Raw genomic sequence first — 10,948 nt, 5'->3', positions numbered from 1 at the left:
TTCGAGTTTTTTCTCCCAGACAATGAGGAAGGCCTGCGAATCAGGAAGTAAGTGTGTGTGTGTGTGTGTGTGTGTGTGTGTGTGTCTAGAAGGGTGATGAGTGGCTGCTGTTTCCTGAGGTCCCTGGAGCCCAGCTGCTGCTGACAGCGACATTAGAGTCTTAGCTATCCCGCCCTTGACAGCTGTGGCAGGCTCGGTCTCCTGACCCCTTGGGCTATGGGATGGGAGATGTCAGGGGGCTGGGGACAAGGGGAGCATGTGTATGCCCCTCCCGGTGGCTGACCCTGATCTGCTAGTGAGCTGAAGGCATGGGAGGAAAGCTTGGGAGGGTGGACAAAGCTTCAGGAGATGACAGGCTCGGGCTAAAGCCCGGCTGGGGCATGGCAGGGCCCAGCTGGGTGAAGATCACTCAGGAGACTGGCCTTTGGTGGGGGGCGTGCCTCTGGTAGGGGCCGTGGTGGCACTGGGCACTTTCTCACCAAACCGGAGGGACCCGGCCAGGCTCTGGGGACCTTTCCTCCCCTGCCCAGGTTAAGCTTTCTCCTGTACGCTTCGGGGAGCACTTAACTTGCTAACCTGAAGGTCAGTAGTGGAAGCCTACCAGCCACCCCCCTGGAGACAGACGTGGCCAGCTGCTTCTGTGAGATGGACAGCCTTGGAACCCCAGGGGCACGTTCTACCCAGTCCTGTCGGTCGCTCCGAGCGGCCATTAACAGCAGTGGGTTTGGGTGCAGGGTTGGGCTTGTGCATTTGGAGTTTGCTTGCCATGTGCCTGGTGTGTGTGGGATCGGCCCTGGCTGGGCCGCGAGGTGGCCTCGGGGCAGCCACTGGTGAGCGGTTCACATTTGTGCTGAGTTTCACGAGATGTACGTTGGCACACGCTAAACCCTGGCTTAGACTTTCCCCAGGGGAACTGAGCCCCAGCCTGTGTCTGAGGAGCCAGAGCTCTGCTCTTCTTGGCAAGCGTCAGGTGCTGGGTGAAGTAACTCCTTGCCAGGCCAGGGTACACCAGGTCAAAGGCCGGCCACCAGGCTAGGTGGACACTAGGTGGCTTGTTCCCTGTCTGACCACCAGAGGGCAGGAGCTCCCCACCACGGGCTGGACTCTTTAGCTGGACTTCTTGTTCTTGGGCAATGCGGGTGGAGCAGGCAGGGAAGGTAGCCACTTTGTAGCCACGTTGGGGGTGAGATTGGAGAACAGACTTGTTGGGAGGGGGACTGATAGTGGAACTCAGACAGTGTGCTGGGTGCTTAACACCTGATCCTCCCTTGCCCTTTTTAAGAAGGAACCCTCTGGGTGGTGTGGTTACGTGTTGGGCTGCGAACCCCCATGGTCGGCGGTTCGAAACCGCCAGCAGCTCCGTGGGAGAAAGACTGGGCTTTCTACTCCCGTCAACAGGCTCGGAAGCCCACAGGGTGAGCCAGCGTTGACTTGGCGTGAGAGGTCTCCGCGTGAGAGGTCTCCGCTCGCTGGGATTGTCTGGCTCACTCAGCGCTTGAGTGTCAGAATCCAAGTTGTTTGTGGGCAGAACCGGGCACTGGTGTTTCCGGGGCCTGCCAGCCGTTCATTCAGATGGGGGCACTCAGGCTCTCTGAGGGTTGGTAGGCTGGCCCAGGCCCAGGGCCCGGGAGCTGGGGGCCTGGCTCTCTTCCTAGAGCTGCATCCTCCCTATCCCACCTCCCACCTGCCCTGCACCTGCATCCCAAGCTGGAGGCTACAGGCTATTCCTTGTAAACCTGCCCCAAGTTTTCCATAAGTAATTGACAAAATGAGAGGATCAGCATTTTATTAAACGGGAGAACAGGGAGAGAGGGCTAACTCCACCTCCCTGAGAGTGGCCACACTGGAAGTTCTAGAGAAGGGCACGCCCGTGGTTGTGTGTGCATCTGCAGGGGCACGTGTGCAGTACTCCAGCAGGCATCAATCAACGTGCCTGCCCACACAGTAAGCATGCCACATGCTTGTCTCCTGCATGTGCACTGTGGGCGCACATACATACGCACACATGCTCAAACCCCCTTGCACATATCACACGACACCCAAAGGTACATGCAGTCTGTGGGCACTCATGCTGGTACTGACATGCATGCATGAGCAGTCACCACACACACACACACACACACACACACACACACTCACACCACACACACACACACAGGATCACACTTGCGTGCTCAACACATGCCCCCTCTGTAGACAGACACATGAGCCCACTCATGCATGTTGAGGTAGGGGTCCCCGAGCCTCAATGGGGTTGGTTTAGGGGTCTGCTAGGAAGACTCACAGGTGGGGCTCGCACAAAGTGGGACTCGCCACTGAGATTGGCAGCAGCAAAAGGAAGCAAAGCGAAATTGGCCAAGGCGCATGGGGTGGAGGAGGCCAGACAGAGGAAACCAGGCACAGGCATCCACCAGAGTCTCGCAGGGCTTGGCTCCTTCCCCTTCCACATGGGAAGTGTGGCCCTCTGGGGAAGCGTGGGGTACTAGCCTCCACAGTAGAACAGGTCCAAGGGGCAGTTGTGTAATTGAGGAGTAAAATTAAAGAGACACCAGACAAGATAAAGCTCAGAGACCATCTGGCCTTGAGAGCCAGATCTGCGCAGAGAGAGATTGTATTTCCAACCAGGGCTTCTATACACTTGGGGGGGGGGGGCGTGCAAGCCCCTAATTACAGGTAACCACAGCTACAGGAAGGGGAGGCACTAGAGGCACACATGTGACAGGAAGGGGAGGCACTAGGGGGCACGCATGTGACAGGAAGGCACAAGTGTAACAAAATGGGCCAGCTGTAGAGTCCAGATGGCAGCCTGACCTTGGTCGTGCCAGAGTTGGCTTGACCTTAGGAGTCTTTGGGCGCTCCTTCAGGGGAACAATCCATTATCCTTGTCAGAAGGGAGGGGGCTCTACTTAGGGTGGGACAGATATAGGGTCTGATTGCTCTAGATGCTGATAACCTTGAAGCAGTTGACCTCCAAGTGTATCATCAGTGACTGGGTGATTACAAACAGCACCTTAGGTTTGGCATTATTTTGGGGGGACATCGTGGGGAATAACTTTTCCCAGTTGTGTTTCCTGCAGGGAAGCTCATTTGAAATTCAGTGCCCAGGATTTTTTTCAGTGACTGATCACCCTCTGGCCAGCATGCCCGCCCACACCATCCATGCATAGTCTAGACAACACTTGGCCTTGCCCTGACTTGGGGGGCGGGGGGTTCCCATCAGTGGGGGAAGCGCTCACCATTCAGGCCTCTAGACTCCCGTCAGAGAAAGGCGAGAAGGGGACCCGCGAGCTGCCCCGGTGACCCTGACCTGCTGACGTGTTTTCTTTCCCGAAGGCAGTGTGCGCTTGCCGCGCTCGGTGACGTCCGCCAGTTCCTTAGTGAGGAGAGGGGACACGTGGCGGTGAGTGTGACACCCTGGTGACACCTGGCACAGACCACGGTGCCCACACTCGTCTGCCCCCATTGCTCATCAAGAATCCGGAGAGCCTTCGGCCCGTGTCCACAAGGCTCTTCTCAGAAGGAGCCCAGTCTGGGGCTTGTGGTTGCACTTGACCTGCAGGGCTCCCCTCTGAATACTCAGAGTGGGTCCTCTCAGAAGTTGGGGCCATTGTGTTACCAAAGGCTCCGGTCAGCAGGATTTCTCCTGGCTTGGGGAGGGAGAACCCCGCCCAGCAGTGACGGGCTGTTGGTTGTTCCGGGAACCTGTGGACTACTGCAAGAGAGAGAATTCCACCTGTGTGTCAGGCCCTGCAGTTAGTGGGAAGTGTGGGAGGAGGCCGGGCGGGGCTGGGTACCTGCCGGCCGAACCGGACCCCAACCTCGGGCAGGCCCACGCAGGAGTTTTTCTCCCCCTCCTCTTTCTCCTCTTGGAGTTGTGGCTCCGGGAGCAATCAGGCTCCCAGCTCCAGGCTGGGTTAGACACCCTCTGGAGCAGGGGTCCCCGACCCTTTCATACAGGTCCTCATGTGGTGGTGACCCCACCAACCATAACACTATTTTCGTGGCTACTTCATCACTGTCATTTTGCTCCTGTTATGAATCGGGTGACCCCTGTGAAAGGGTCGTTCAAACCCCAGGTTGAGAAGCGCTGCTCTAGGGTACAGTCTTCACACCTCCTCTTACCTCCTGGATGAACACCCTGCTCCTGATCCCTCGATGCTCGCGCTCCTCATTAACCACCCTGTTTGGTGGCTCACAGCCGCCAGTAGCTTTCTGAGACAGAACTTGTGTGTGAGACCTTAGATGTCTAGAAATCTCTCTCTCTACCGCCCCACCACCTTTGCATTTTGGGGTGATGGGTGTAGAATTCTTCATTAGAAACTCATCTTCCTGAAAATCCCCACAGCATTGTCACCGTCTTCTTTGGTCCTAGCATGGCTGTGGAGAAGTCTGATGTCATTCTGATTTCTGCTCTTCCTCAAAGCTTCCTTAGATGTGGGCCAGCGAGGGGGGTGGGAGGAGGCTGTCCCGGGAGGGGCTTTTAGAAGCGACCCTCAAGGACCTACGCTGAACCCTGGCTGGGTCATTCCACTAGGGAGCCTGCCCTCCAGCCACCAGGTGGTATTTCTTGACACACACCCCAACCCCTACTTCCTCCTCCTCTTTTTTATATCATAAATCACTTTATTGGGAACTCTTACAGATAGTATAAACGATCCATGATTTAGACCCTCCCCTATTTTTGGATAACGAATTCCCCATTCCACTCTGGGTCTCTTTTTCTAGAACTTCTGGTGATTGCACCCCAGAGTCGGTCCCTAACTTAATCTCCTCTGCCCCTCTTATTTTTCATATCTTTTATCTTATTTTGTCCCACTTTCTGGGAGACTTCCTCAACATTGTCTTAAAAAGCAAACACTTGCATGAACCTGTTTTTCATTATCCAGCGTTGCTCTTGTTCTGAGTTTGGGACACGTGTCTCATGGTTACTATATCCTTTGTGTCTCTCTGGAAATGAGCAATTTTAAGTGTCTTTTGACATCTTTTGCTCCTGGTCCCCGTCGCCATTTTCCACAAGTGCCTTTTTTCCTGTCTGATGGATTGAGTCCGGCCTGTTTGTCACGCGAGAAGCTTTTTTGCTGGCCTGTGGGCTGAGCCCTGGCTGGATGCTCTCTCTTAAAGGTGGGTGGTGCTGGTGGGTGGGCTCATTGCCCCGAGGGAGCCAGGCCAGCCCAGGGCCCTTTCCTGAGGAGCCCAGGTGTGTCAATGTGTGGCTGCGTGGGGTTCGGAGGGGCCGGGGGCTCCCTCTGCTCTTTGCTGCCCCATGCCATGGCCTGGAACTCCCTCCTCCTCTCCGAGTCAGCATGCTCATTTCTTGAAAAATTCCCTCAGCACCGCCCACCTGCTGCCCTGGCCTCCCCTGCTCTCCTCTTTGTGGGTCCAGTCTGTCTCTGCTGCTCTTCCCGCCCCCGCCTCCCCGAGCCTCCCGAGTGGAGAGGAACTGCGTGGCTCCAGCTTGCCAGTCGGTGCACCAGTTTACCCGGAAAGGCTGGTGCTCAGGCCGTGGCTGAGGGCCTGCTGCACGTCCAGCACCTTCGCCCGTGCTAAGGGTGTGCTCCCCCAGGAACAGAGGCCCCGCCCCTCCCAGCCTCCTGGGGGCTGTCCTCATTCTCAAGCCCAGCTCTTGCAGGGGTGAAGGTGGTTGGCCTGGGGGGCGGCCTACACAGCTGCTGGTCCCGGCCAGCACGCCCGTCCCCAGAAATGCCCCTGCTCAGTCCCCTGGTGGCCTCCTGCCTTCCCTGCAACCAGGGGCTGAGTTAACCTCAGTTTGGTCCTAGGTTTTCTCTTTTCTTTCTTTTGAAATCTTTTATTGGGAGCTCTTCCAGCTCTTAGCACAATCCATCCATCCATCCCTTGTGTCAAGCACATTTGTACGTATGTTGCCATCATCCTTTTCAAAACATTTTCTTTCTACTTGAGCCCTTGGTATCGGCTCTTCATTTTCTTCCTTCCTCCCCCACCCTCCCACTATCATGAACCCTTGATAAATTATTATTATTTTCATATTTTACACCATCCACTGTCTCCCTTCACCACGTTTCTGTTGTTCATCGCCCTGGGGTGAGGGGGTTAATATGTCGTTCATTTTGATCAGTTCCCCCTTTCTTCCCCCACCTTACCCTTACCCTCATGGTATCGGTACTCTCATTGTTGGTCCTGAGGGGTTTATCTGTCCTGGATTCCCTGTGTTGAGAACTCTTATCTGTACCAGTGCACATGCTCCGGTCTAGCTGGGTTTGTAAGGTAGAACTGGGGTCATGATGGTGGTGGTGGGCGGGATGGTTAAAGAACTACAGCCATGTTGTATGTTTCGTCGTGGTCCTAGGTTTTTGATGCAACAAATACTACCCGTGAGCGGAGGGAGACCATCCTTAATTTTGGGGAACAGAATGGCTACAAGGTGAGGCCTCCCCACGTCTATGCCGAGTTTGAGCTGTGGGTGTCCCACCAGACCAGACCCTCCCCCCGCCAGCAGACCACTGGGTGGCTGGGGCTCCTGTGTGTGGCCTGGCATGCACGAAAGGGGTACTCTTTTGTTTCTGCCTGTGGTTTGGGCGGAGGAGGTGAGGGGGAAGGTCTGGAGGGGGAGTCCAGGAGGGGGCGGCGCCAGCTTTTTGGCTCCCCCCAGAACAAGGGCCTCCGTGAGCCTGGGGGTGGCCGTTGGGGCCCTAAGGGGGTGGGGGGCCCAGGCCAGAGCCCTAAACCTGCCTGTGGTTCCTTCCCTGCCGCTGCCCACCCCTCGGGGGACAGACTTTTTTTGTCGAGTCCATCTGCGTGGACCCAGAGGTCATAGCGGCCAACATCGTGGTGAGTGGGGTGTCTGCTCTTGGTGGGGGCACTGTCAGACTGAAGTGGGGACGCGGGTGGCGCTGGGCACTTGGCTGGCCCTCATTTGACTTTCTTAAGCAGTGGGAGCAGGGATGCCGGACAACTTCAATAGCTGGGCCGGGGGAGCCCGGTTCCTCCCGAGGAATACTCGTGTTGAGGGTGGTGTCCCAGGAGGGGGTCGTTACCCCCACCCCGCACCTCCTCCCGGAGACTCCTGGGCAGTGGGACAGGAGCAGCCACTCCGAGGAAGAGACTTAAGCATGCCATAGCCTCTCCCCGCCGCCCAGTTAGCCATTTGTCCAGGGAGCTCCCATCCAAGCTTAGGAAGGTAGTAGAGGGTGGGAAGGGGCTTCCAGGCCCCCTGCCTTGGAAGCTCACCTCTTCCTGCACCACAGAGACGAGGGGCTCCATCTCAGGGGCGCAGAAAGACCCCACTGGACTCTTCTCAAGGGGACCAGTCCCTCCCCGCCCCCTCCTCTGCGGGGCTTGCTTCACTTGGAATCTGAGATTCCCAGAGTAGCCTCCGGACTCACCCAGCCTTCAGCCCCTGGCCAATCCGCACCACGATGTTGGCTTCGGCCCCCAGCCCCGGCCCAGCCTCCTGCCCCTCTGCCCAACCTTGATGCGTCGGTGACCCTGTCCTTGTCTGGCTTCGGCAGCAAGTGAAACTGGGCAGCCCCGACTATGTGAACCGCGACAGCGATGAGGCCACAGAGGATTTCATGAGGCGCATCGAGTGCTACGAGAGCTCCTATGAGTCGCTGGATGACGACCTGGACAGGTGAGTGCCACCTGGGCAGGTGAGTGGGGAGGGCACTAGGGGCTCCCACGCGGCTTCCCATGCTTGCCTGGGCCCGGGAGGGATGGAGCCACTGTAGCTCTGAAAGCCCTAATGAGGTTTGAGCACAGCTTGTGGTGGCAGCTGGGGATGGGGTGGGATGGGGGTGTCACCGCAGAAGGGGGAGACAGCCTCTTGGGCTCTTGGAGCAGGAACAGGAATCGTGGGGCAGGGAGGACTGGCAGCACCCCTACTCCCTCACACGGGGACCCCAAGAATCCATCCAGTGCTGACCTTGGGGTCTTTGCATGGGCACCCACAAACCTCAGTGCTCGGCTTGAAACGTGCAGCCTGCCATCTGGGAAGAGGTCCCTGTGCTTACCTCTGCTGGTCAGCAGTGGGCCACCCCTGCTAAGGCCATCGGTCCCCCATCCAGGAAGGAGGGTCCGGCAGGCCTGGGAGGGTAGAGGCCAGGCCCAGCGGGAGTGCTCAGCTAAGGGGCTGGCACATTGTGTCTGTGAGGGGCCCCACAGAGCCCACTGTCTGTGAGATGCCCCCTCCCCTGCAGCAGGGCACCTCCAAAGTGGCAGGCAGTGGCTGAACTGCGTTTCTCGACTGCTGCCACCAGCGCCATCTTCCTGTACTTCTGGTCCACCTGTCCTGGCTTAGCACACACAGAGGACCTGGGCTGGGCTCTAGGGAGAGGGTCACTGGTCCTTGGGCTACTGAACAGGAAGCGTGGGGTGCCGTCACAGCCCTCGGGTGGGTCAGAGCTAGAAGGAAATGTTGAGAGCCCAGAAGTAGTGAGAAGGACAGTGGGGGTGCATGTGTGATGGGAGACGGTGTGGTCTGATGCCCCCCACCCTCTGCCACCTGCAGTGGCTGTGACCTTCTGGAGGCACAATCGTGATGCTCAGTGATGCTTCGGCCCCTCTCGTAGTTTGTCTGGGTCACGTGTGCTGCATTAGTTTGCCTGTCTCTCCCCCACAGTCCTCCCTCCTTCCCTTTCTCTTTCACATACATGCACGCACGCACAGCGCGGATGGGCCTGTGTTCTGTGATCTCAAGTCTGGCAGTCCAAGATGCAGGTTCTACAGACAAGGGAGTGTGGGTGCCCTGGGCAGCAGGGCCTGGTTCTGGGGGCCGCCCAGACATGCCCGGTCCAGCCTCACAGGCCTCTCTGCCCCCTCTCCGCAAAGGGATATGTCCTACATCAAGATTATGGACGTGGGCCAGAGTTACGTGGTGAACCGGGTGGCCGACCACATCCAGAGCCGCATTGTATATTACCTCATGAACATCCACGTGACTCCCCGCTCCATCTACCTCTGCCGGCACGGGGAGAGCGAGCTTAACCTCAAGGGCCGGATCGGCGGGGACACGGGGCTGTCCCCCCGGGGCAGAGAGGTCAGTGGGGACGAGGGCGGTGGTGTCTTTGGGGTGGCTGTGTGTGTGTGTGTGTGTGTGTAAGTAGGAATGCTGGCCTTCAGCTCTCACAGCTAATGTGCAATCCCATGATGCTATGCGGGAAGGTGGGCAATCTCGATTCTGTTGAGAATATCCCCACTACTTTAGGAGGCTGTGCCCAAACACCAAGCAAAGGCCTGGGCCGCCTTCGTGTCCCATGTGACTTGACATTCACTGAGGCCCTCGCTTGGCAAGGCCTGCCAGCCCAGGAGCGACCCGAGTCCCCACAGGGTGACTCCTGGTTCAGCCTCGGCGAGGGGCGATATGGAGACCAAGCGGGGAGGTCATGCAGCCTCGGGCACAGGGCCCAAGGTGGGTGGGCCGGGGGCGTGACGAGCCCTAGGAGGACCTGTGTTTGGGGACTAGGGAAGAGGCACAGGACAGCACGTGGGGTGCTTAGTCCTTGTTGGTCACCGAAGGCGGGATGGCCCAATGGGCTCCCTGGCTGGGGGTGCAGGATCAGGGTCCGTTGAGGGTAGCCCAGTTACCCACACGTGGGTCTGAATTTGCCTGTGGTGTCTTTCAGTTTGCCAAGGGTCTGGCCCAGTTTATCAGTGACCAGAACATCAAGGACCTGAAAGTTTGGACCAGCCAGATGAAGAGGACCATCCAGACGGCTGAGGCCCTGGGCGTGCCCTATGAGCAGTGGAAGGCCCTCAATGAGATAGATGCGGTAACGGGGGCCCTCCCCTCCCTCCCCTCCCTGGTGTCTCAGTGCCACCGCCCACACCAGCAGCGTTCTGACCCGAGCATTAGGTTCAATCTTTCCCCAGTTAGTCTTCTTTATACTGAGTTCTCGTGTGACCTGCACGTGTGTTTGTGGCCCAGGGCCACACTGATTTCGTGATGGCGGCTTGTGCCCGTGCTTGTTGGCCATTTGCATCTCTTTCGTGAATCCGCTTTTGCTTTCGAGGAGCCCTGAGGGCAGCGTAGTGGTTATGTACTGGGCTGCTAACTGTAAGGTCGGCAGTTCAAAACTACTGGCTGCTCCTGGGGAGAAAGACTGGGCTTTGACTCCGGTAAAGAGTGACAGTCTCAGAAACTCCCAGGGGCAGTCAGTCCAGCCTGTGCTACAGGGTCCCCACGGGTTGACATTGACTCGATGGCAATGAGTTTGTTGGGGGCTTTTTGTTTTGTTTTGTTTTTGCTTTTTTTGAAACTTGGTGTGTCTGCCTTATTCTAAGTGGTTTTTAGGAATTCTGTATATATTCTGGATAGGATGCGTACCTGGAGCGTTTGCATTTTGTGCTGGACATTGTGTGTGAATGATTGCAGGCCTGATGTGAGTTGACGTGTCTTTCTTCAGAGAGGGTTTACATTTCTTCCGGCAGGTAGGTAGGTAGTTAGGGGTAGAAACCAAGCCAAACTGGCAATGACATATCTGGCAGCCGGAGGGAGAAGAGTGGCCTGATTTGAGGAATGTTCGTTCATTCATTCATTCATTCATTCCATACTTATGCAAGCCGGCCCTGTGCCAGGTGCCAGGAACTGAGACCTTAGAGGCGACTGGCTGTGGGGACGAGAGGAGGGAACCGTTCAGAATGACTACAATGGGGTCCTGGGCAGGAAGGAGAGACGGGCTCTCTGTCAGCTTTACCTGGCACGTGTCACATGCTCAGTACATACATGCTGGATGATGGGCACACGTCCCTGAGAGGTGCTCTCAGGCGTAGACACCCAGGAGCACTCTAATCTCCTAGGAGACACTGGGCCTTGGGCATCCCTCCATAGACCCGGTGCTCAGACAGTGGGGATGAACGAGGGGACTGAGGGAGGAGAGGTGGGACTCAGGACGGAGCCCTGGGGAGCCCCAGCAGCTAAGGCCTACAGCAAAGGCCATATGTCAGTGATACCTGTGTTAGTCTGGGTACTTTA

General features: G+C 57.3%; 1 protein-coding gene across 1 annotated transcript in view; it reads left to right on the top strand.

The window, feature by feature from the left end:
* The window catches only part of PFKFB4 (6-phosphofructo-2-kinase/fructose-2,6-biphosphatase 4), a 33,027-nt gene that overhangs the window by 5,457 nt on the left and 16,622 nt on the right, over positions 1-10,948 (top strand). The window contains exons 3-9 of the mRNA XM_004704143.2: positions 7-47; positions 3,334-3,400; positions 6,326-6,400; positions 6,751-6,807; positions 7,488-7,609; positions 8,806-9,013; positions 9,600-9,746. Of these exons, the coding sequence (XP_004704200.1) occupies positions 7-47; positions 3,334-3,400; positions 6,326-6,400; positions 6,751-6,807; positions 7,488-7,609; positions 8,806-9,013; positions 9,600-9,746 (717 nt within the window). The remainder of the gene's footprint in view (positions 1-6; positions 48-3,333; positions 3,401-6,325; positions 6,401-6,750; positions 6,808-7,487; positions 7,610-8,805; positions 9,014-9,599; positions 9,747-10,948) is intronic.

Source organism: Echinops telfairi, unplaced genomic scaffold, assembly GCF_000313985.2.
Source record: "Echinops telfairi isolate 266 unplaced genomic scaffold, ASM31398v2 ScPeMD7_7420;HRSCAF=8458, whole genome shotgun sequence".
Taxonomy (NCBI): domain Eukaryota; kingdom Metazoa; phylum Chordata; class Mammalia; order Afrosoricida; family Tenrecidae; genus Echinops; species Echinops telfairi.
The sequence above is the reverse complement of the archived record's forward strand: the minus strand, read 5'-3'. Positions and strand labels throughout refer to the sequence as shown.